Below are 26093 nucleotides of genomic sequence, written 5' to 3'. Positions count from 1 at the left end.
TGCCCTGGTTCTCATGGGAGACTTCAATCACCCTGATATCTGCTGGGAGAGCAATACAGCCGTGCACAGACAATCCAGGAAGTTTTTGGAAAATGTAGGGGACAATTTCCTGGTGCAAGTGCTGGAGGAACCAACAAGGGGCAGAGCTCTTCTTGACTTGCTGCTCACAAACCGGGAAGAATTAGTAGGGGAAGCAAAAGTGGATGGGAACCTGGGAGGCAGTGACCATGAGATGGTCAAGTTCAGGATCCTGACACAAGAAAGGAAAGCAGCAGAATACGGACCCTGGACTTCAGAAAAGCAGACTTTGACTCCCTCAGGCAACTGATGGGCAAGATCTCCTGGGAGAACAACATGAGGGGGAAAGGAGTCCAGGAGAGCTGGCTGTATTTTAAAGAATCCTTATTGAGGTTACAGGCACAAACCATCCCGATGTGTAGAAAGAATAGTAAATATGGCAGGCGATCAGCTTGGCTTAACAGTGAAATCCTTGCTGATCTTAAATACAAAAAAGAAGCTTACAAGAAGTGGAAGATTGGACAAATGACCAGGGATGAGTATAAAAATATTGCTCGGGCATGCAGGAGTGAAATCAGGAAGGCCAAATCACACCTGGAGGTGCAGCTAGCAAGAGATGTTAAGAGTAACAAGAAGGGTTTCTTCAGGTATGTTAGCAACAAGAAGAAAGTCAAGGAAAGTGTGGGTCCCTTACTGAATGAGGGAGGCAACCTAGTGACAGAGGATGTGGAAAAAGCTAATGTACTCAATGCTTTTTTTGCCTCTGTCTTAACGAACAAGGTCAGCTCCCAGACTACTGCACTGGGCAGCACAGCATGGGGAGGAGGTGACCAGCCCTCTGTGGAGAAAGAAGTGGTTCGGGACTATTTAGAAAAGCTGGATGTGCACAAGTCCATGGGGCTTGATGCGTTGCATCCCAGAGTGCGAAAAGAGTTGGTGGATATGATTGCAGAGCCATTGGCCATTATCTTTGAAAACTCATGGCGATCGGGGGAAGTCCCGGATGACTGGAAAAAGGCTCATGTAGTGCCCATCTTTAAAAAAGGGAAGGAGGAGGATCCTGGGAACTACAGGCCAGCCAGCCTCACCTCAGTCCCTGGAAAAATCGTGGAGCAGGTCCTCAAGGAATCAATTCTGAAGCACTTAGAGGAGAGGAAAGTGATCAGGAACAGTCAGCATGGATTCACCAAGGGCAAGTCATGACTGACTAATCTAATTGCCTTCTATGACGCGATAACTGGTTCTGTGGATGAAGGGAAAGCAGTGGACGTGTTATTCCTTGACTTTAGCAAATCTTTTGACACTGTCTCCCACAGTATTTTTGCCAGCAAGTTAAAGAAGTATGGGCTGGATCAATGGACTAGAAGGTGGATAGAAAGCTGGCTAGATTGTCAGGCTCAACAGGTAGTGATCAATGGCTCCATGTCTAGTTGGCAGCCGGGTATCAAGTGGAGTGCCCCAAGGGTCGGTCCTGGGGCCGGTTTTGTTCAATATCTTCATAAATGATCTGGAGGATGGTGTGGATTGCACCCTCAGGAAATTTGCCGATGACACCACACTGGGAGGAGAGGTAGATACGCTGGAGGGTAGGGATAGGATACAAAGGGACCTAGACAAATTGGAGGATTGGGCCAAAAGAAGTCTGATGAGGTTCAACAAGGACAAGTGCAGAGTCCTGCACTTAGGATGGAAGAATCCAATGCACTCCTACAGACTAGGGACCAAATGGCTAGGCAGCAGTTCTGCAGAAAAGGACCTAGGGGTTACAGTGGATGAGAAGCCGGATATGAGTCAACAGTGTGCCCTTGTTGCCAAGAAGGCCAATGGCATTTTGGGATGTATAAGTAGGGGCATAGCGAGCAGATCGAGGGATATGATCGTTCCCCTCTATTTGACACTGGTGAGGCCTCATCTGGAGTACTGTGTCCAGTTTTGGGCCCCACACTTCAAGAAGGATGTGGAAAAATTGGAGAGAGTCCAGCGGAGGGCAACAAAAATGATTAGGGGACTGGAACACATGACTTATGAGGAGAGGCTGAGGGAACTGGGGATGTTCAGTCTACGGAAGAGAAGAATGAGGGGGGATTTGATAGCTGCTTTCAACTACCTGAAAGGGGGTTCCAAAGAGGATGGCTCTAGACTGTTCTCAGTGGTAGCAGATGACAGAACAAGGAGTAATGGTCTCAAGTTGCAGTGGGGGAGATTTAGGTTGGATATTAGGAAAAACTTTTTCACTAGGAGGGTGGTGAAACACTGGAATGTGTTACCTAGGGAGGGGGTGGAATCTCCTTCCTTAGAAGTTTTTAAGGTCAGGCTTGACAAAAGCCCTGGCTGGGATGATTTATTTGGGGATCAGTCCTGCTTTGAGCAGGGGGTTGGACTAGATGACCTCTTGAGGTCCCTTCCAACCCTAATATTCTATGATTCTATGACCCTTCATCCCTGACCCTAAACCCTACCCTAACCCTAACCCCTCACCCTAACCCCAACCCAACCGCAACCCTAAACCCTCACTCTAACCCCTAACCTAACCCTAACCCCTCACCCCACCCTCACGCTAACCCTAAACCCTAACCCATTCACACGTGTGTCTTAGCCTTCCCCAAGAGGAAACAGATCCTTTTCACCCATTAGGTAACAATGCAGCATATAGGCGAAACCGAGGCACACACAGGATTAATAAAAATATTACATAAAATTCCCACTTTGTCACAGATGAGAACAGATAAGGTTCCTAAAATGATGAAGTCTAAATTTAAAAAACCCAGATGCAGCTGCAGTTTGGAACGAAAGTACACGAGCCCTTAACCACTCACAGCAGAATTAAGCTGTATTAAATATTACTGTTTTTTTTTGTGAAAAGTGAAAATATTAAAAAAATGCATGGGTGAAAAGTTTAATCATGGGACCAACAGCCCCCATATATTTGGCATCCTTAATTAGGGGAACTCGCTCAAGAGAATTACAATTTTATATCAAGCAATCCACACATTAAGATCCAAAACCATTTTGCGTTAACTTTATTTTGAAAAACAAGGAAATTAAAATAGTTTCCATTCTCTTTTGGAGGTGATTAAGTTTCATATAAAATCTAAGAGCAAAAATATTTGTTACAAATATTAATAAAAGGGTAATGAAATCCACATAATATACAACTATGAAATCTATATTAGTCAGCAATTAAAAGAAATCAAAGATTAAAAAGTATCTCATGGTCAAACATTTTTATACATTTGGAATATTCATTCAGTTGCATCATTTAACATTTAAATACAGAAAAAATAATTGTCACAGCACTTTTGAATTTTCAAAAGCTGCCAAAATCCTAAGTCTTAAAAAGACAAGTTCAGAAATGCCATATCTTCTCTCTGAATTGAAGAGTTACAGAAAAGGAAAAAAGATGTTTTAAACCAACAGGAAGGCATTAAGAAAAACAAATGGCTCCACCCCTAAAACCAAGCACACACATATTGTATCACACAGAGCAAGGAAAGGAAAAAAGGCAGAGGAGAGGCTTTGAGACCTTTCTATGGTTTGAGAGCCCAGGGCTGTGGTATCAGGGTACCCTATCTGCAACAGCTGCATTTGTTGCTGCACAAGGAAACCTTAAGCAGGAGCAAGAACTCTCAGGCACAGATATGATCACTTTGTCTTAATTTTACTGCAGTGACCAAGAAAAACCCGGAGGAACCAAAATGTAGAGACAATGTGTCCGAAGGTAAAGTACAATCTCCTCCCCAGAGAGAGCTCTGAAGCCTGAACATCCTCAGTAAACATTTCACACTCATGTGCTCTCCTCAGATGCTCTCAGTTGGTGTTTCTCTGAGGGACGGGAAGGGTCTCATGAAGAAACTTCATACTCCCATGCTCAGAGAAGTCAGAAACAACATGATTCTCCCCTTTCAGCAACCACTTTGTAGTTAATAGCCCTTCAATTCCCACCGGCCCACGGGCATGGATACGAGAAGTACTGATTCCAACCTCTGCACCTGCAACCAAGAGGGAGGTTTAGATACAAGATGATAAAAGGGAGTTTTGTGCACAGTTAGCTCTTTGCTGGGAGCATTTTCTGCCTTTAGTTCTATAATTTAATTTCTTCTAAGAGGGAAAGAGAAAAGCCGTTGGCTTGTCTTTCCCATTCCATTTTCGCAGGGTCCAGAGCAGTATTGTTCAATTTATAGTTTAGAAATTAAAGTAGTATTACACTGCAGACACATGTATTTTTTATTATTCATCACAAAAGCATCGTTTCTTTAATATTATTCCTACTGCTCGTCACATTTCATTTTTCAAAAAATGTTGAGTCCATAAATAGATCCCAATCTGGCATCTTAATTTAAAAAAGAAAAATCCTAACTTGCTAAAACTGAGACTGTGTTTGTGCTTTAGTGTCTCTTCCCTTCACACTCTAGGGCAGGGTCTGACAGTACATGAAGTAATGATGTTTATACCATGAAGCAGCAGCTGTGGCCAGGCAGTGTTTCAGTTGACAGAGTCGGAGCAGCTACAGAGGCAATCTGCTGCAGTTGTGCTCCAAACAAGTGTGCTTCCTCCATTCTCTCTATGCAAGTCCCAGAAGCCTGGTGCTGCTGCTTCTTTAAGCACAAGAGCAGTCATGCAGTTCCTCTACAGCACTGCCTTTTCTTTCCCCCTCACTTCAGTTCTGACATGCACTATAAGGTGGGTAGAAAATTGACTAGATTGTCGGGCTCAATGGGTAGTGATCAATGGCTCCATGTCTAGTTGGCAGCCGGTATCAATCGGAGTGCCCCAAGGGTCGGTCCTGGGGCCGGTTTTGTTCAATATCTTCATTAATGATCTGGAGGATGGTGTGGATTGCACCCTCAGCAAGTTTGCAGATGACACTAAACTGGGAGGAGAGGTAGATACGCTGGAGGGCAGGGATAGGATACAGAGGGACCTAGACCAATTAGAGGATTGGGCCAAAACAAATCTGATGAGGTTCAACAAGGACAAGTGCAGAGTCCTGCACTTAGGACGGAAGAATCCCATGCATCGCTACAGACTAGGGACCAAATGGCTAGGCAGCAGTTCTGCAGAAAGGGATCTAGGGGTTACAGTGGACGAGAAGCTGGATATGAGTCAACAGTGTGCCCTTGTAGCCAAGAAGGCCAATGGCATTTTGGGATGTATAAGTAGGGGCACTGCCAGCAGATCGAGGGACGTGATCGTTCCCCTCTATTCGACATTGGTGAGGCCTCATCTGGAGTACTGTGTCCAGTTTTGGGCCCCACATTACAAGAAGGATGTGGAAAAATTGGAGAGAGTCCAGTGGAGGGCAACAAAAATGATTAGGGGACTGGAACACATGACTTACGAGGAGAGGCTGAGGGAACTGGGATTGTTTAGTCTACAGAAGAGAAGAATGAGGGGAGATTTGATAGCTGCTTTCAACTACCTGAAAGGTGGCTCCAAAGAGGATGGATCTAGACTATTCTCAGTGGTAGCGGATGACAGGACAAGGAGTAATGGTCTCAAGTTGCAGTGGGGGAGATTTAGGTTGGATATTAGGAAAAACTTTTTCACTAGGAGGGTGGTGAAACACTGGAATGCGTTACCTAGGGAGGTGGTGGAATCTCCTTCCTTAGAAGTTTTTAAGTCAGGCTTGACAAAGCCCTGGCTGGGATGATTTAATTGGGGATTGGTCCTGCTTTGAGCAGGGGGTTGGACTAGATGACCTCCTGAGGTCCTTTCCAACCCTGATATTCTATGATTCTATGACATTTTAGTAGCTAGTAGCACTGCCTGCTGAAGTATGTGTGAGAGTTGGGATGGTAAGACACATTCATTAATTTCTAGTTCTACCAACAGGATAGATAAAAACAGTGTTTAAAAAATAAGAATTTCATTTAAATAGGTTTATTTTTTTTGAACTACTTAACATTAAATTTAAAATTATGACGACCTGTGGCAAACCATAATGTACTATAATCTAGTAAAATAATTTTAAGTTAAATGAAGATAATACTCAAGCAGTACATGCTTGCTGCAGAAGTTTTAAAGGAAGCCAAACCACTGAACTAGTGGAAGTCATTGGCTAAGTACCTAGTGCCAGAGTTGTTGTGGTGCTAAACCAGCTTTTGACAGCAGCAGCCTCTTCTGTAGATGCAGAAAGAATATTTTCTATATTTCAGTTATTTTACAGTGTCATGGCTACTTATTTCAAAGTTGAAAAACTAATTAGGAGTTGAAAAATCAGGAAACCTTGTTTTCTTCTTCCAATCTATGAATAAAGAATGAGTTCTGAGAACATGAGATTGACTATTTCTAAAATTTTCAATGACTTGGTGACTAGAAACAATCAGTTCTAATCACTAACTACAGATAATACTTGCTTTAATAAATGAGTTCGTTTTAAATATAAAACATGTTTTGATCATTTTTTTCTTCTGATTCAGCACATTTAAGGTTGCTTTATTAAATAAACCAATTTTAAAATGCTGTTTTTGTGCATTTTAATTGAATTCCAATTTTCATATAAATGGAGTTTGACACAAATAATGAAAAATCATTCTGATTTTAAATCGACTGACCCTAGCAATTCTTGAGAAAGTGGCCAGTGAAACCATTTTGGAACTGTAACTAAGGAGAATGCAAAATGGAATAAAAAACCATTGTGATTTTAGGACATGATCTCTCTTGAATCATAGAACTGGAAGGGACCTCAAGAGGTCATCTAGTCCAGTCCCCTGCACTCCTAGCAGAACTAAGTATTACCTAGACCACTCCTGACAGGTGTTTGCCTAACCTGCTCTTAAAAGTCTCCAATGATGGTGTATCTTGGGGGAACACCCTGCATCCCCATGTTCATCCTTATATGATTGTGTGGTATCCAATGCAAAGTTTGTCATGTCTGGTGTCTTCGGAAGGCTCATGATGCACTGAACATTGATGTTATAGGTTGTAATTTCATGTATAATAGTTATGAGGCTGAAAATGCATCCTCATGGTTTAAAACAAGCCCAGGCAAAACTCTCCAGGAACAGAAGGGCAAGTCACACCTCATCAGGGCATGTATGGGACAAACCCAGCCCAGCTTCACAGGAACAAAGGACACTGGCCTACACAGCAACAAAGGATCTGTTGGACTGTTGAGTGAGTCACTCCCCTTCCCTTGGTCAGTTGGGAACTACAATGAGGTAATGCTCACCTGACCCTGAAAGGGGGTAAGGGAGGGGGCAAAGCCAAGAGGGAAGAACAAACATGATAAAAGGTAGAGAAATTTGCCATGCTCTTCCTCTCTCTTCCACCTTCATCTATAGATATCACCACCAAGTGACTGAAGTGCTGATCAAAGGGGAGAGCCTGGCTGAAGGACAACCAGCTAGCCTGTGGTGAGAAGCATCTAAGTCTGTAAGGGCACTAAAAAAGCGTTAAGAGCAGCTTAGAATGTTTTGCTTTTATTTCATTTAACCAAATTGGACTTCTTGTGCTTTGACTTATAATCACTAAATCTATCTTTTGTAGTTAATAAATTTGTTTGTTTATTCTACCTGAAGCAGTGCCTTTGGTTTGAAGCATGTCAGAGACTCCCCTTGGGATAACAAGCCTGGTGCATATCAATTTCTTTGTTAAATTGACTAACTCATTTCAGCTTGCAGCGTCCAGCGGGCGTAACTAGGCACTGCAAGATGGAGGTTCCTAGAGTTGTGTCTGGGACCAGAGATATTGGCTAGTGTCATTCGGTTGCACAATCCAAGCAGCTTACATGCCAGAGGCTGTGCGTGAACAGCCAAGGAGTGGGGGTTCTCACAGCAGAGCAGGGTAAGGCTGGCTCCCAGAGTCAAGGATTGGAGTGACCAAGCAGATCACTGGTCCAGATAACACTAGGGGAACGTCACAAATGGAGATTTCACAACCTCCCTAGGCAATTTATTCCAGTGCTTAACTACCCTGACAGTTCGGAAGTTTTTCCTAATATTCAACCTAAACCTCCCTTGCTGTAAGTTAAGCCAATTGCTTCTTGTCCTAACCTCAGAGGTTAAGTAAAACATTTTTTCTTCCTCCTCCTTGTAACAACCTCTTACATACTTGAAAACTGTTACGTCCCCCCTCAGTCTTCTCTTTTCCAGACTAAAGAAACCCAATTTTTTCAATCTTCCCTCATAGGTCATGTTTTCTAGACCTTTAATCATTTTTGTTGCTCTTCTCTGGCCTCTCTCCAATTTGTCCACATCCTTCCTGAAATGTGGCACCCAGAACTGGACACAATACTCCAGTTGAGGCCTAATCAGTGCGGAGTACAGCGGAAGAATTCTTGTGTCTTGCTTACAACACTCCTGCTAATACATCTCAGAAAGATGTTGGCTTTTATTTATTTTTTTTTGGCAACAGCATTACATTGTTGACTCATATTTAGCTTGTGGTCCACTGTGACCCCAAGATCCCTTTTCGCAGTATTCCTTCCTAGGAAGTCATTTCCCATTTTGTGTGTGTGCAACTGATTGTTCCTTCCTAAATGGAGTACTTTGCATTTGTCCTTATTGAATTTCATCCTATTTACTTCAGACCATTTCTCCAGATCATTTTGAATTTTAATCCTATCCTCCAAAGCACTTGCAACCCCTCCTAGCTTGGTATTGTCTGCAAACTTTATAAGTGTACTCTGTATGCCATTATCTAAATCACTGATGAAGATATTGAATAGAACCAGACCCAGAACTGATCTCTGTGGGATCCCACTTGTTATGCTCTTCCAGCATGACTGCGAACCATTGATAACTACTCTCTGGGAATAGTTTCCCAACTGTTTTGCACCCACCTTATAGTAGCTCCATCTAGGTTGGATTTCCCTAGTTTGTTTATGAGAAGGTCATGCGAGACAGTATCAAAAGCTATACTAAAGTCAAGATATACCACATCTACTGCTTCCCCTCATCCACAAGGCTTGTTACCCTGTCAAAGAAAGTTATGAGGTTGGTTTGACACTATTTGTTTTTGACAAATCCATGCTGACTGTTACTTATCACCTTATTATCTTCTAAATGTTTGCAAATTGGTTGCTTAATTATTTGCTCCATTATCTTTCCAGATACAGAAGTTAAGCTGACTGGTCTAATTCCCTGGGTTGTCCTTATTTCCCTTCTTATAGATTGGCACTATATTTGCCCTTTTTCAGTCTTCTGGAAACTCTCCTGTCTTCCATGACTTTTCAAAGATAAAATTGCTAATGTCTCAGATATCTCCTCAGTCAGCTCCTTGAGTATTCTAGGATGCATTTCATCAGGCCCTGGTGACATGAAGACATCTAATTTGTCTAAGTAATTTTTAACTTGTTCTTTCCTTATTTTAGCCTCTTCTGATTCTACCTCATTTTCACTTGTATTCACTATGTTAGACGTCCAATCACCACCAACCTTCTTGGTGAAAACCGAAACAAAATCATTAAGCATCTCTGCCATTTCCACATTTTCTGTCATTATCTACCCCCCCCCCCCCGCCCCATTGAGTAACGGGCCTACCTTGTCCTTGGTCTTCCTCTTGCTTCTAATGTATTTGCAGAATGTTTTCTTGTTACCCTTTATGTTGCTGACTAGTTTGATCTTGTTTTGTGCCTTGGCCTTTCTAATTTTGACCTTACATACTTGTGTTATTTGTTTATATTCATCCTTTATAATTTGACCTATTTTCCACTTTCTGTAGGACTCTTTTTTGATTTTTAATCATTGACGATGTCCTGGTTAAGCCAGGGTGTGTGTGCTATGCGTATGTGCTCAGCGCCAATGAAGCATCAATTTTGGTTGTGGGATCTAAATGCTACTGTAATTTAGTAACATTACATTTTTGTTCTTCAGTTAATCGGAATGTCAAATGGCATAGTATATTTTTTGATCCTGCCCCAGTTAATTCCATCCACCATACAGACTGTCTCCTAATCCTATTGGGTGAAAGGTCTAAGTTTCTACTTTTACTACAGTACCTTCTGTAAAACCCTTTTCATTGGCAGGCAGGCAACACTGTGATCAGAGAAGGGACAATCCCATCCTCCAGGATTCAGGCAGGCATGCTTTATCAATACTTAGGGAAAAGAGTTAAAATCCCAAATTCAGATCTCCAGCTGCAAGCAGCACAAAATAATTCCATTCAAACCCTTACCAAGTCCAAACCGATATCCATCGGAGAATCGGGTGCTGGCGTTCCAGAACACACAGGCACTATCCACATGCTGGAGAAAGAATTCTGCGGTTTTCTCTGAGGGAAAGAGAAAAATCTGAACAGACACAGACGGAACAAGGCACTCATACCAAGTAATGGGTGCATTATGAAAACCTGAACAGATGGAATGCAATGTGAGACTCTGTTAACTGAGCAGCCATGACCAGAACAATGCTCACACATCTCTCCACAGCACAGACATCAAACACAAAGATCTGCAAACAGGAGAATGAGGGACTAGGAGAAGGAGGAAATAAACGACAAAGTTCCCCACCCCTTGTAGGGAGAGCTACTACTGCAGGACAGGTAAAAGTGCATTTCACACACCGGGTGTCTGAAAGTTAAACTGTTGATTGAATAGAGCCATTCAGGTCACTAACCATTCTCTGTGATGATAACATCTGTGTGTGAACTTCCGTACTTGTGGATATGATCAATTGCTTCCTGGACACCGTCCACCACCTCAATGCAACACTCCAGATCCCCATATTCTGTGCGGAGAGATTTTACTTCTGAAGGGCTGAAAGTCAAATACGAGGCAAACTTGGGACCAGCATGAATCTTCACCTGCAAGAACAGAGGATCTGATAGTATTTATCTTTTTTTAAGTGTCTTCCAAGCACTTAATGGCCACTTCTGAATCAGATTCTTACTAGAAGCAGTAAGCCAACTGCAGCATAAAGTTCTTAGCTTATCTGGACTCCTGAATGGAGATTTACGTCATTACCCGTAGGAGCAATTTCAGGGAACTTGATGGCCCAGGGAACTAGTAACAGGATATAGACTTTGAGTCATGGTGGCTAGCCAACCGAACATGAGCTCTCAGTAAGATGCTGTAGCTAAAAAGGGCTAACACAATCCTTTGATGTATAAACAGAGAAATATCAAACAGGAATAGGGAGGCAGCATTACATCTAATACAGCACTGGTGAAATCACCACTGGAGTACAGTATCCAGTTCTGGTGTCCATACTTCAAAAAGGGACGTTGAAAAATTGGAGAGTTCAGTGAAGAGCTACAAGAATGTAGGTAATGTACAAGAATGTAGGGAAGGTCATGCCTGACTAATCTAATCGCCTTCTATGATGAGATTACTGGTTCTGTGGATGAAGGGAAAGCAGTGGATGTATTGTTTCTTGACTTTAGCAAAGCTTTTGACACGGTCTCCCACAGTATTCTTGTCAGCAAGTTAAGGAAGTATGGGCTGGATGAATGCACTACAAGGTGGGTAGAAAGCTGGCTAGATTGTCGGGCTCAACGGGTAGTAATCAATGGCTCCATGTCTAGTTGGCAGCCGGTATCAAGTGGAGTGCCCCAAGGGTCGGTCCTGGGGCCGGTTTTGTTCAATATCTTCATAAATGATCTGGAGGATGGTGTGGATTGCACTCTCAGCAAATTTGCGGATGATACTAAACTGGGAGGAGTGGTAGATACGCTGGAGGGGAGGGATAGGATACAGAAGGACCTAGACAAATTGGAGGATTGGGCCAAAAGAAATCTGATGAGGTTCAATAAGGATAAGTGCAGGGTCCTGCACTTAGGACGGAAGAACCCAATGCACAGCTACAGACTAGGGACCGAATGGCTAGGCAGCAGTTCTGCGGAAAAGGACCTAGGGGTGACAGTGGACGAGAAGCTGGATATGAGTCAGCAGTGTGCCCTTGTTGCCAAGAAGGCCAATGGCATTTTGGGATGTATAAGTAGGGGCATAGCGAGCAGATCGAGGGACGTGATCGTTCCCCTCTATTCGACATTGGTGAGGCCTCATCTGGAGTACTGTGTCCAGTTTTGGGCCCCACACTTCAAGAAGGATGTGGATAAATTGGAGAGAGTCCAGCGAAGGGCAACAAAAATGATTAGGGGTCTGGAACACATGACTTATGAGGAGAGGCTGAGGGAGCTGGGATTGTTTAGCCTGCAGAAGAGAAGAATGAGGGGGGATTTGATAGCTGCTTTCAACTACCTGAAAGGGGGCTCCAAAGAGGATGGCTCTAGACTGTTCTCAATGGTAGCAGATGACAGAACGAGGAGTAATGGTCTCAAGCTGCAGTGGGGGAGGTTTAGATTGGATATTAGGAAAAACTTTTTCACTAAGAGGGTGGTGAAACACTGGAATGCGTTACCTAGGGAGGTGGTAGAATCTCCTTCCTTAGAGGTTTTTAAGGTCAGGCTTGACAAAGCCCTGGCTGGGATGATTTAACTGGGAATTGGTCCTGCTTCGAGCAGGGGGTTGGACTAGATGACCTTCTGGGGTCCCTTCCAACCCTTATATTCTATGATTCTATGATTCTATGAATGACCCAAAGTCTAGAAAAAGACACTGAACAACAAGAGACTTAAGGCACTCAACCTATTTAGTTTGCCAAAATTAAGATTAAAAGGAGATTTCAATCAGGACCAAATGTCTTTCTGGAATATATGCTTTAGTCAAACATAAATTACTGGGGTCAACACAGGAATAAGTGAATGACGTTCTCTAGCCTATGTCATAAAGGAGGTCAGACTAGATGAACTAACGGTCCATTCTCTCTTAAGATCTATTAGTTTAAGCACAGCTTCTAACTAGCTACACAGAGGAAAGATATTGGAGGACTAGTCTACCAGACAGAGGCATAACACAATCCAAAGTCTGGAAGATGAAGCTAGACAAATGCAAACTGGAAATAACATTAACAAGTCTAATAAAAAATTTGAACAGGTTACTAGTCTTCATTACTTAAATTCTTTAAAATTGAGGGGAATGGTCTAGTTCAACCACAATTTATCAGGCTTAATACATTAATTATCGGTTGAAGTTCTATGACTTGGTCTACATTAAAAAGTTATGTAGATGCCAGGCAGCTTATGTCAACCTAGTTGTGCAACTGAGTCTACGCTTTAATTTGTCTCCCACCGATGTAAGCGCCCCATTACACTGACACAGTAACACCACCTCCTTGAGCATCGCAGAGCTTCGGTTGACATACTTATGTCAATGCAGTGCGAATGTAGACACTGCATTACTTATGTTAACCCTATCTGTCCTCCAGCAGCTGTCCCACAATGCCCTACACCAACTGCTGTGGTCACCATTGTGAACTACACTGCTCAAGGGTCGTTGAGACTCCCCTTTAAATCCCTGCAAATTTTTGAAATTCCTTGTCCTCATTGCCCAGCTTGGTGAGCACAAGTAGCAGCTCTACATTGTTGAGTGGAGCTACTCAGCTGACTATGCCGGCTACACGCTCCCGCTTGGAGCAGACAGGAGATACTGGATCTCCTGGGCTTGTGGGGAAAAGAGGCTGCGCAGGCAAACCTTTAAACCTGCTGTAGAAACGTTGACATCTACAAGCAGATTGCTCAGGAATGCAGGACAAGGGGCATGACAGGGCCCAGCAGCAGTGCTGTGTGAAAGCCAAAGAACTGTGCCAGGCAAAACAGAAGCTCAGGGAGGCCCAACAATCAATCTGGTGCCAGACTGCAGACCTGCTGCTTTTACAAAGAGCTGCATGCTATACTCGGGAGACTCCAACACCCACACCACTGTGGATACCTCTGAGGAGCCCCAGTCATGGGCCAATGCAGTAAGCAGCATGAAGGAGGAGAACTTGAAAAAGAAAGAGGCGTATGGAAGACAAGCAACTGAAGGATGCAGCTGTGCAGCGAGCCCGGACATGTTTTTGACTATCATAGTTCAGCCAGTCGAGCATGGGCAAGCCCAGTGAAGGGGAAGAAAACTCAGGTAAGTATGACAGGTTTCAGAGTAGCAGCCATGTTAGTCTGTATCTGCAAAAAGAACAGGAGTACTTGTGGCACCTTAGAGACTAACAAATTTATTAGAGCAAAAGCTTTCGTGGGCTACAGCCTACTTCATCAGATGCATAGAATGGAACATATAGTAAGAAGATTATATCTATATACACACACACACACACACAGAGAAGGTGGAAGTTGCCATACAAACTGTAAGAGGCTAATTAAGATGAGCTACTATCAGCAGGAGAAAAGAACTTTTGTAGTGATAATAAGATGGCCCATTTAGATAGCTGACAAGAAGGTGTGAGGATACTTAACATAGGGAAATAGGTTTCAGAGGAACAGCCGTGTTAGTCTGTATTCGCAAAAAGAAAAGGAGTCTCTAAGGTGCCACAAGTACTCCTTTTCTTTATAGGGAAATAGATTCAATATGTGTAATGACCCAGCCACTCCCAGTCTCTATTCAAAGCCAAGTTAATGGTATCTAGTTTGCATATTAATTAAAGCTCAGCAGTTTCTTGTTGGAGTCTGTTTTTGAAGCTTTTCTGTTGCAAAATTGCCAACCTTAAATCTTTTACTGAGTGGCCAGAGAGGTTGAAGTGTTCTCCTACTGGTTTTTGAATGTTATAATTCCTGATGTCAGATTTGTGTCCATTTATTCTTTTGCGTAGAGACTGTAGCCCACGAAAGCTTATGTTCTAATAAACTTGTTAGTCTCTAAGGTGCCACAAGTACTCCTGTTCTTTTTTCAGGTAAGTATGTAGATACATTTTTAATTACAGGGATGGCAGCCTCAAAGTAGCAGGACACATCTTTTGTCTTTTCATTAATTTACTTGTGCTACAAGAGTCAGTGGTACAACCAAGAGAGGTTGCTATCTGCTTTTCATTGCCCTCTAAAGCAGGGGTGGCCAACCTGTGGCTCCGGAGCCACATGCGGCTCCTTGTATTGGCACTGACTCCGGTGCTGGAGCTACAGGCACCAACTTGGCTCTGCCACAGGCCCTGCCCCCATCCACCCCTTCCCGCCCCCTCCCCTGAGCCTGCCATGCCCTCACTCCACCCCAGAGCCTCCTGCACACTACGAAACAACTGACCGGGAAGTGCGGGGAGGGAGGGGGAGGGCTGATCAGGTGAGCGGTAGGTGCTGGGGGTGGGGGAGCTAATGGGGGGCTGCTGATGTATTACTAAAACAACAAGGAGTCCAGTGGCACCTTAAAGACGAACAGATTTCTTGAAGGGGAAAGGAGTCCAGGAGAGCTGGCTGTATTTCAAGGAATCCCTGTTGAGGTTACAGGGACAAACCATCCCGATGAGTCGAAAGAATAGTAAATATGTCAGGCGACCAGCTTGGCTTAACGGTGAAATCCTAGCGGATCTTAAACATAAAAAAGAAGCTTACAAGAAGTGGAAGGTTGGACATATGACCAGGGAAGAGTATAAAAATATTGCTTGGGCATGTAGGAATGATATCAGGAGGGCCAAATCGCACCTGGAGCTGCAGCTAGCCAGAGATGTCAAGAGTAACAAGAAGGGTTTCTTCAGGTATGTTGGCAATAAGAAGAAAGCCAAGGAAAGTGTGGGCCCCTTACTGAATGAGGGAGGCAACCTAGTGACAGAGGATGTGGAAAAAGCTAATGTACTCAATGCTTTTTTTGCCTCTGTTTTCACTAACAAGGTCAGCTCCCAGACTGCTGCGCTGGGCATCGCAAAATGGGGAAGAGATGGTCAGCCCTCGGTGGAGATAGAGGTGGTTAGGGACTATTTAGAAAAGCTGGACGTGCACAAGTCCATTGGGCCGGACGAGTTGCATCCGAGAGTGCTGAAGGAATTGGCGGCTGTGATTGCAGAGCCATTGGCCATTATCTTTGAAAACTCGTGGCGAACGGGGGAAGTCCCGGATGACTGGAAAAAGGCTAATGTAGTCCCAATCTTTAAAAAAGGGAAGAAGGAGGATCCTGGGAACTACAGGCCAGTCAGCCTCACCTCAGTCCCTGGAAAAATCATGGAGCAGGTCCTCAAAGAATCAATCCTGAAGCACTTGCATGAGAGGAAAGTGATCAAGAACAGCCAGCATGGATTCACCAAGGGAAGGTCATGCCTGACTAATCTAATTGCCTTTTATGATGAGATTACTGGTTCTGTGGATGAAGGGAAAGCAGTGGATGTATTGATTCTTGACTTTAGCAAAGCTTTTGACACGGTCTCCCACAGTATTCTTGTCAGCAAGTTAAGGAAGTATGGGCTGGATGAATGCACTATAAGGTGGGTAGAAAGCTGGCTAGATTGTCGGGCTCAATGGGTAGTGATCAATGGCTCCATGTCTAGTTGGCAGCCGGTATCAAGTGGAGTGCCCCAAGGGTTGGTCCTGGGGCCGGTTTTGTTCAATATCTTCATAAATGATCTGGAGGATGGTGTGGATTGCACTCTCAGCAAATTTGCGGATGATACTAAACTGGGAGGAGTGGTAGATACGCTGGAGGGGAGGGATAGGATACAGAAGGACCTAGACAAATTGGAGGATTGGGCCAAAAGAAATCTGATGAGGTTCAATAAGGATAAGTGCAGGGTCCTGCACTTAGGACGGAAGAACCCAATGCACAGCTACAGACTAGGGACCGAATGGCTAGGCAGCAGTTCTGCGGAAAAGGACCTAGGGGTGACAGTGGACGAGAAGCTGGATATGAGTCAGCAGTGTGCCCTTGTTGCCAAGAAGGCCAATGGCATTTTGGGATGTATAAGTAGGGGCATAGCGAGCAGATCGAGGGACGTGATCGTTCCCCTCTATTCGACATTGGTGAGGCCTCATCTGGAGTACTGTGTCCAGTTTTGGGCCCCACATTACAAGAAGGATGTGGATAAATTGGAGAGAGTCCAGCGAAGGGCAACAAAAATGATTAGGGGTCTGGAACACATGACTTATGAGGAGAGGCTGAGGGAGCTGGGATTGTTTAGCCTGCAGAAGAGAAGAATGAGGGGGGATTTGATAGCTGCTTTCAACTACCTGAAAGGGGGCTCCAAAGAGGATGGCTCTAGACTGTTCTCAATGGTAGCAGATGACAGAACGAGGAGTAATGGTCTCAAGCTGCAGTGGGGGAGGTTTAGATTGGATATTAGGAAAAACTTTTTCACTAAGAGGGTGGTGAAACACTGGAATGCGTTACCTAGGGAGGTGGTAGAATCTCCTTCCTTAGAGGTTTTTAAGGTCAGGCTTGACAAAGCCCTGGCTGGGATGATTTAACTGGGAATTGGTCCTGCTTCGAGCAGGGGGTTGGACTAGATGACCTTCTGGGGTCCCTTCCAACCCTGATATTCTATGATTCTATGATTTATTTGAGCATCAGCTTTCGTGGGTAAAAGCCTCACTTCTTCAGATGCATGGCTGGTGTAGTGTGCCTCCTGCTCCAAGCTGCAGGCCAGAGCATGAAGCCTTTTTGGCTATGGCTTTCCTTGGTCTGATCTTTGAGCATTCAGTACCCCTGTTCTCACCGTGCACTTCCTGCAATGGGTCCACCTGGATGGGACCCCTGGGGAAGCCAGAGGGGCCCTGCAGCCCAACTTTGCAGTCAGCAGTGACTCTCAGCCAGCATTGTAAAACAGAAGGGTTTATTAGTTGACAGGAACATAGCGTAGAACAGAGCTTGTTAGCACAGAAAGCAGGACCATTCGATAAAGTCCATCTTGGGGGGAGGGAACCCCAGAGCCTTGGGGTCCTGACCCTCCCCATTGAGTCTCAAAAGAGGAGACTGCCCCGCTTCCAGTGGCCTGACCTCCGATACACTCGTTGCCCCTCCTCTGGTCTTTGTCTTGCTTCAGTTTGTTGTGTTTTGTTCAATATCTTCATAAATGATCTGGAGGATGGTGTGGATTGCACTCTCAGCAAATTTGCAGATGATACTAAACTGGGAGGAGTGGTAGATACGCTGGAGGGCAGGGGTAGGATACAGAGGGACCTAGACAAATTGGAGGATTGGGCCAAAAGAAATCTGATGAGGTTCAGTAAGGATAAGTGCAGCGTCCTGCACTTAGGACGGAAGAATCCAATGCACAGCTACAGACTAGGGACCGAATGGCTAGGCAGCAGTTCTGCGGAAAAGGACCTAGGGGTGACAGTGGACGAGAAGCTGGATATGAGTCAGCAGTGTGCCCTTGTTGCCAAGAAGGCCAATGGCATTTTGGGATGTATAAGTAGGGGCATAGCGAGCAGATCGAGGGATGTGATCGTCCCCTCTATTCGACATTGGTGAGGCCTCATCTGGAGTACTGTGTCCAGTTTTGGGCCCCACACTACAAGAAGGATGTGGATAAATTGGAAAGAGTCCAGCGAAGGGCAACAAAAATGGTAGGGGTCTGGAACACACGACTTATGAGGAGAGGCTGAGGGAACTGGGATTGTTTAGTCTGCAGAAGAGAAGAATCAGGGGGGATTTGATAGCTGCTTTCAACTACCTGAGAGGTGGCTCCAAAGAGGATGGTTCTAGACTATTCTCAGTGGTAGAAGAGGACAGGACAAGGAGTAATGGTCTCAAGTTGCAGTGGGGGAGGTTTAGGTTGGATATTAGGAAAAACTTTTTCACTAGGAGGGTAGTGAAACACTGGAATGCATTGCCTAGGGAGGTGGTGGAATCTCGTTCCTTAGAAGTTTTTAAGGTCAGGCTTGACAAAGCCCTGGCTGGGATGATTTAATTGGGTATGGGTCCTGCTTTTGAGCAGGGAGTTGGACAAGATGACCTCCTGAGGTCCCTTCCAACCCTGATATTCTATGATTCTATGATTCCTGGGCAAAGTGCACCTGGTCGCATCTCTCTCCTGGTTCTCAGGTTACAAAGGGGGATCGGCCACTGCCTACGTGCATGCAGCTGGACCCCCGAGGGTCTCAGCAAAAGTTACCCCCCCACCCCCCTGCCACATAGGCATTGGTGTAATACACAGGGAAACTGAGTATTCATGCAAAACATTAAGGCTCATGTATATCATGACAACGGGAGAAAACCCGCTTTGTCACACCTGTTACTGCACAGTGTCACACAACTCACAGGATCATTCACAAACACAATTAATAGGTGCATTGACAATGTTATATCCCTACATGTACACCAATCACCACACAATTCTTACCAGGCCATAAAAGAGTGGGGCCAGGTAGAGCACACTACAGCAGTGGTGGGCAACTGGTGGCCCGTCAGGGTAATCTGCTGGTGGGCCGCGAGACAGTTTGTTTACATTGACCATCTGAAGGCATGGCTGCCTGCAGTTCCCAGTGGCCATGATTCACTGTTCCCGGCCAATGGGAGCTGCGGGAAGGGGCTGCCAGCCTGCACTTCTGTCATGTCACTGCACTCTTATTTTACACCTGAGCTGGAGGTCTGGGGCTAGCTTCACATACAGATCCAGGAAGGTAGCCTCGCACATCCAAAAGTTCTGCAGCCACTGCTCGTCATCCCAAACGAGCATTAAAATGCTATCCCACCAGTCAGTTCTTGTTTCTCAGGTCCAAAAATGGTGCTCCACCAATTGCAGCTGCTCTGTAAATGCCACCAACAAGCTTGAATTGGTTCTCGCCATGTCCCACTGCAATCTAACCTCCAAAGAATCATGTTTTCTTTTCATTCGGTTCTTGCAGATCTGCAAACACTACAGCATTGTGCACCCTGTGCTTGCAGCATTCAAGATAATAGTGCAGAGCTGTGCAGGCTACTCAGATAACAGTATGGGATGGAGACCGTTGTAAACTGGGAAGTTGACTCACACCTGCACGACTTGTTTCAGCCCCTCATGCATTGCCAAAACTTCCCAAGAGACAGCATGCTGAAGGATAGCAAGTTGCAGTGGGATACCTACCTATGGTGCACCATACTCTGCATCTGTCAAGGTTCCTTCCCCACTCTGAACTCTAGGGTACAGATGTGGGGACCTGCATGAAAACCTCCAAAGCTTACTTTTACCAGCTTAGGTTAAAACTTCCCCAAGGTACAAATTAACTTTACCCTTTGCCCTTGGAATTTCCACTGCCACCACCAAATTTTAATTGGGTTTACTGGGAAACGTAGTTTGGACACGTCTTTCCCCCCAAAATCCTCCCAACCCTTGCATCCCACTTCCTGGGGAAGGTTTGGTAAAAATCCTCACCAATTTGCATAGGTGACCACAGACCCAAACCTTGGATCTTAGAACAATGAAAAAGTATTCAGTTTTCTTACAAGAAGACTTTTAATAGAAGTAAAGGAATCACCTCTATAAAATCAGGATGGTAGATACCTTACAGGGTAATTAGATTCAAAACATAGAGAATCCCTCTACGCAAAACCTTAAGTTACAAAAAAGACACACAGACAGGGATAGTCATTCTATTCAGCACAGCTCTTTTCTCAGCCATTTAAAGAAATCATAATCTAACACAAACCTAGCTAGATTACCTACTAAAAGTTCTAAGACTCCATTCCTGTTCTGTCCCCAGCAAAAGCAGCATACAGACAGACACAGACCCTTTGTTTTTCTCCCTCCTCCCAGCTTTTGAAAGTATCTTGTCTCCTCATTGGTCATTTTGGTCAGGTGCCAGTGAGGTTACCTTTAGCTTCCTAACCCTTGACAGGTGAGAGGATTTTTCCTCTGGCCAGGAGGGATTTTAAAGGGGTTTACCCTTCCCTTTATATTTATGACAGCATCAATACAAGCGGTCCTGGTGAGTATGTGCACCACTGACACAAGGAGCCAAATATGCACAAGGACAAGCGATGTATTAACTGTGGCAGTTATATGATGTTATAACTTGAGTCGACAAAAGTTTGTAGTGTTGACATGCCCTAAATCAGAATTGTCCCTTCTTGTCTTAAAAAAAATTCTATTAAGTATATGAAGAATTGCCAATATTGGTCACTGACAAACTACCCTGGACACATTATTGTGGACCACCAGGACTGGCATAGTTAAGATTTAGACTAGTTTTCTGTTTATTGTTTTCTTAATACGTACTTTGGAATTTGTTATCAGGACACATGGCTCACCTTCTCTTCAACCGTTTATTTCTTGCGTTAATAAATCACAGCCTGCACATTCTATTAGCATAACATGTCATACCATGTAATGTTCACAAATACGCAAGGTCTAACTTGGGTGTACAATCCTATATTACTCTGCAACCCACAGCATTTTAAAAATGCTCCTGTCCACAGACTCTTCTAGTAACGCCTGCTGGAACTGCAATACCAGATTGAAATTCAGGAAATCATTTGTTAGCTTTGCTCTGTTGCTTCTTCTGAGACACTAGGGGAGCAGGATGGGCAGGTGCAAAGACATATTGGCATATTGGGTGGAGATTAAACGAATGGGGAGTAGGTGCAAGAAGAACAAATAGGAGAGTGGTAAGAGAAAACAGGAGAAATGGGTAAGGATGAGACAAAGAGGAGGAACAGACACCAAAAGAATGGGTGCAAGCCTGGTGGGCTAGTAGCAGCATATGGAGAAGGTCAGGACCAATAGTGTCCCTTGCTCCTCATTCCAGGAGGTGCAGAGAACAGAACATATGTAGCCCAAGGGAAGGAACAGGATTCATGTTATTCACAAAGGACCACCTAAGGCTCAGCAGCAGGATGAGTTCTGAAGGAACTACTTCCAGGATCACCTCTATTCAGCACCTTGGGTGCTCCGATGCTCATATCTCAAGATGGGATGACATTTGCAATACCATCATTTGATTATAAGCCACTGCAGAGATGAGCTGCACATTTCAGCCAGTCCCTTTGTCTGCCAAGCCAGATTACTAACCAAAAATGATTCTCTTTACTAAGTGAGCTGTGCTTGACTAACCTGTTCCACTCTCAACATATCGATGATCTGGTCAAACAAGGGTGTTCGCAGCAAGTCTCGGTGAATTAATAGCGTTTCCAGAGCATTACAGGCAGCAGGATATTCACACTTTGAATCTCTGACTGGGGTTGAAGAATGGACAATTGGTTACATACCACTTCACATTAGAAAGGTGTTGAAAAGCACATGAGCAGATACAGCTTTGTTGACCATATCATGCATTCCATATCAAACTCAGTCCAACTCATCAGAATTAAAAGGCATCTCCCATCTTACCTATTCTGGTGACCTTCTCTACACTGGCCTCTGTATCCACGTATACATGGCAGATCCCTTCACTGTGCCCCATAACCGGGATTCCTTTAGCAGCTTTCTGGATATCCCTAACCAGCTGAGAAGAGCCACGTGGAATGATCAGGTCTATCAGTTTATCCAAACGGCAAAGATCTTCTACTTCCTCTCTGGTGTTTACCTGGAGTAACCAAGCCAAGACATTATTATAGACTTTGAAGGACTTTGCGCATGGTATCATCCAGAAAGTACTGTATGTGTACTGCACACACATCCTACATTCATGGAAGTACTGTATGTGTAGCGTGACAAATCCTAGATTCATTTCGTGGCACTCACCAGCTGCACTGCATCCTTGACCCCATGGATGGAAAGTGCTTCTTGTGTTAGATGGTGAAGGATTTGATTGCTATGTGCTGCCTCTTTCCCTCCTTTAAGTAATAAGCCATTTCCACTGGCAATCGCCAAGGCAGACACCTGTCACAAAAGGAGAGAAGAGATCAGCACCACAGAATACATCTATTAATACAGACATAAGATTCACTATCTTCTCTCACTGGGGAACTGTTAGGCACCAAGCACACAAAGTTCCTCAGTTGAAAATGTAAAATATTGCAGAAATAAGTCCATAATTTTCAAAATACTGTTGGCAAGGGACCAAGGGCTGGTGGATATGTCAAGTGACATGAGAACTTTGGTATGAGGTATGGGATGAACTGGATAATTGTGTGGGTCGTCTTCCTCAGGAAAATAAACGTAAGTGTAAGTTTGTTAAATGAATTGACTACTTTCCATAACCTTCCATGGGATGTTAAATGTTGAACTTTTCAAAAGTGTTCAAGACCAAAGTGCATTATTGTGAAGGATTAGAGTTAACTCATGCTCCCCTAGAAAAGAATTAATTTAGTCAACTGCTACCTGAGAAAGTGCCTACTTCAGACAGGAATTAAAATGTTCTTTGATACCTCAAAGAGTATAAACAGAGACTGACCATCATGAATGAGACTGAGAACTGACTAGGTAGCAACTAATGGTATAGGTTCATGTGTCAATACTACTGAACTGGATTAGGTTCTTAAAAGAAGATTCTCAAATCCACTATGGTCACTTTGTGCCACTCATTCTGGCCAGCGGGGCCAATGAACAACTCCCCCGAGTGGGGAACATCTTCTGCTGTGTGTTGCCTAAAATAAACAAGTTATCATAGACCTACTAGATATAAATTACCCTATGAAAAAAAAGCGTACAACTAGATGTGCCTTGCCCCACCATCACCACTTTGATTTTATTTTTCAGAGATTAAAGGCCAGAAGGTAGCATTAGAGCCTCTAATCTGACCTTTCATAGAACACAGGCCACAGAATTTCACCCAGTTACCCCTGTATTCAGCCCAGTAACTTGTTGAACTACAGCATATCTTCCAGAAAGGCATTCAGTGTCTATTTGAGGACACCACGATATGGAGAATCCACCACTTCCCTTGGTAGTTTGTTCCAACAGCTAGTCACGCTCACCAATACATAGCTGTGCCTTGTTTCTAATTTGAATTTTTCTAGTTTTAACTTTCAATCATTGTTTCTTATTGTGCCTTTCTCCACTAATTTAAAGGGGCCTTTAGTATCCAGTATTTTCTCTCAGTGTAGGTACTTATACACTGTAATCAAGTCATTGCTGATCTTTTAAACGTTGTATTCCTTCTCTCTCACCCTTCATCTTCATTTTGTTTTTAGATTGTAAACTTCTTTGAGGTAGGTTTCAGAGTAACAGCCGTGTTAGTCTGTATTTGCAAAAAGAAAAGGAGTACTTGTGGCACCTTAGAGACTAACCAATTTATAAATAAATTTATAAATTTATAAATAAATAAACTGGTTTTATTTAAGGTGCCACAAGTACTCCTTTTCTTTGAGGTAGGGAATGTGAAAGACTGTCTGCATAGTGCAGTGCCTAGCACATTCTGAAATATAATTATACAGCATTTTAATAATTTGTACACAAAAAGTCATATTCAAGTAATAGTAGGGTCATAATTTCAAACATTCAGAAGTGCAGAAATGAAAGTTATGGTTCTCACAGTAACATTAACTTTGCCCTCATTGTGTAATATGTAAAGTGTTATGGTTATCTGCCTGAACACAGCTAAGTACTATACACTGAAAATTAAAACTGGAACAGAAAACATAGCATGCGTGAAACACATTAACATTATTTATGTTACAGGAAAGGGAAAAAAAATGTGTTTCCTTGCACAGTACAAAGGAAACTGATGTTCTGATCTCTTCTGAAAACCCAGCATCCTGCTTTTTGTCTCCTGCCTGATCTTTCTCTTAAAAAAAAAAAAAAGACACTAAAAATACTATATCTTAATCTGCTCCCCAGTGATGGTTAGGTGAGAACATTTTAACATTTATAATGACTTTTGCTGGCTGAGGATATATTTCCTGGGGAGACATTCTGCTCTCTTCCTCCCAGACCAGCTCTACTGGTACTTTGATCTTTAAGCCTAGATCTCCCTGGGTTTTGTGTTTAACAGCAGATATACAAACAAAGACCATCAGTTAGTATTAGAGAGATAAGGTGGGTGAGGTAATCTCTTTTGTTGGACCAACTTCTGTTGGTCAAAGAGAAAAGTTTTTGAGTTACAAAGAGCTCATCTTCCGGTATCGTGCATTAAGAGTTTGCTTATTAAATTTGTGGACGACACCAAGCTGGGAGGGGTTGCAAGTGCTTTGTAGGATAGGATTAAAATTCAAAATGATCTGGACAAACTGAAGAAAAGGTCTGAAGTAAATAGGATGAAATTCAATAAGGACTAATGCAAAGTACTCCACTTAGGAAGGAACAATCAGTGGCACACTCACAAAATGGGAAATGACTGCCTAGGGAGGAGTCCTGTGGAAATGGATCAGCGGGGTCATAGTGGATCACATGCTAAATAGGAGTCAACAGTGTACCATTGTTCCAAAAAAAGCAAACATCATTCTGGGATGTATAAGTAGGCCCTGGTCTACACTAGGACTTTAGGTCGAATTTAGCAGCGTTAAATCGATTTAAACCTGCACCCGTCCACACAATGAAGCCCTTTATTTCGACTTAAAGGGCTCTTAAAATCGATTTCCTTACTCCACCCCTGACAAGTGGATTAGCGCTTAAATCGACGTTGCCGGCTCGAATTTGGGGTACTGTGGACACAATTCGATGGTATTGGCCTCCGGGAGCTATCCCAGAGTGCTCCATTCTGACCGCTCTGGACAGCACTCTCAACTCAGATGCACTGGCCAGGTAGACAGGAAAAGAACCGCGAACTTTTGAATCTCATTTCCTGTTTGGCCAGCGTGGCAAGCTGCAGGTGACCATGCAGAGCTCATCAGCACAGGTGACCATGATGGAGTCCCAGAATCGCAAAAGAGCTCCAGCATGGACCGAACGGGAGGTACGGGATCTGATCGCTGTTTGGGGAGAGGAATCCGTGCTATCAGAACTCCGTTCCAGTTTTCGAAATGCCAAAACCTTTCTGAAAATCTCCTAGGGCATGAAGGACAGAGGCCATAACAGGGACCCGAAGCAGTGCCGCGTGAAACTGAAGGAGCTGAGGCAAGTCTACCAGAAAACCAGAGAGGCGAACAGCTGCTCTGGGTCAGAGCCCCAAACATGCCGCTTCTATGATGAGCTGCATGCCATTTTAGGGGGTTCAGCCACCACTACCCCAGCCGTGTTGTTTGACTCCTTCAATGGAGATGGAGGCAATACGGAAGTAGGTTTTGGGGACGAAGAAGATGATGAGGAGGAGGAGGTTGTAGATAGCTCACAGCAAGCAAGCGGAGAAACCGGTTTTCCCGACAGCCAGGAACTATTTCTCACCCTAGACCTGGAGCCAGTACCCCCCGAACCCACCCAAGGCTGCCTCCTGGACTCAGCAGGCGGAGAAGGGACCTCTGGTGAGTGTACCTTTTAAAATGCTATACATGGTTTAAAAGCAAGCATGTGAAAGGATTACTTTGCCCTGGCATTTGCGGTTCTCCTAGATGTAATCCTAAAGCCTTTGCAAAAGGTTTCTGGGGAGGGCAGCCT

At 44.0% G+C, this 26093-nt stretch overlaps 1 protein-coding gene across 14 annotated transcripts in view; it reads right to left on the bottom strand.

Moving 5' to 3' along the window:
- Window positions 1–3020: 3020 nt before the first annotated feature.
- The window catches only part of ALDH18A1 (aldehyde dehydrogenase 18 family member A1), a 131638-nt gene continuing 108565 nt past the window's right edge, over window positions 3021–26093 (bottom strand). For all 14 annotated transcript variants that reach the window (XM_048858660.2, XM_048858654.2, XM_048858658.2 and 11 more), the window contains 6 exons: window positions 22365–22502; window positions 22011–22206; window positions 21735–21856; window positions 10575–10761; window positions 10135–10230; window positions 3021–4007 (listed from right to left, as the gene is read on the bottom strand). In XM_048858660.2, the coding sequence (XP_048714617.1) occupies window positions 3826–4007; window positions 10135–10230; window positions 10575–10761; window positions 21735–21856; window positions 22011–22206; window positions 22365–22502 (921 nt within the window). In that variant the 3' untranslated portion in view covers window positions 3021–3825. The remainder of the gene's footprint in view (window positions 4008–10134; window positions 10231–10574; window positions 10762–21734; window positions 21857–22010; window positions 22207–22364; window positions 22503–26093) is intronic.

Source organism: Caretta caretta, chromosome 7 (genome assembly GCF_965140235.1).
Source record: "Caretta caretta isolate rCarCar2 chromosome 7, rCarCar1.hap1, whole genome shotgun sequence".
NCBI classification, from domain to species: domain Eukaryota; kingdom Metazoa; phylum Chordata; order Testudines; family Cheloniidae; genus Caretta; species Caretta caretta.
Note: the sequence above shows the minus strand (reverse complement) of the source record. Positions and strands in the feature narration are given on the sequence as shown.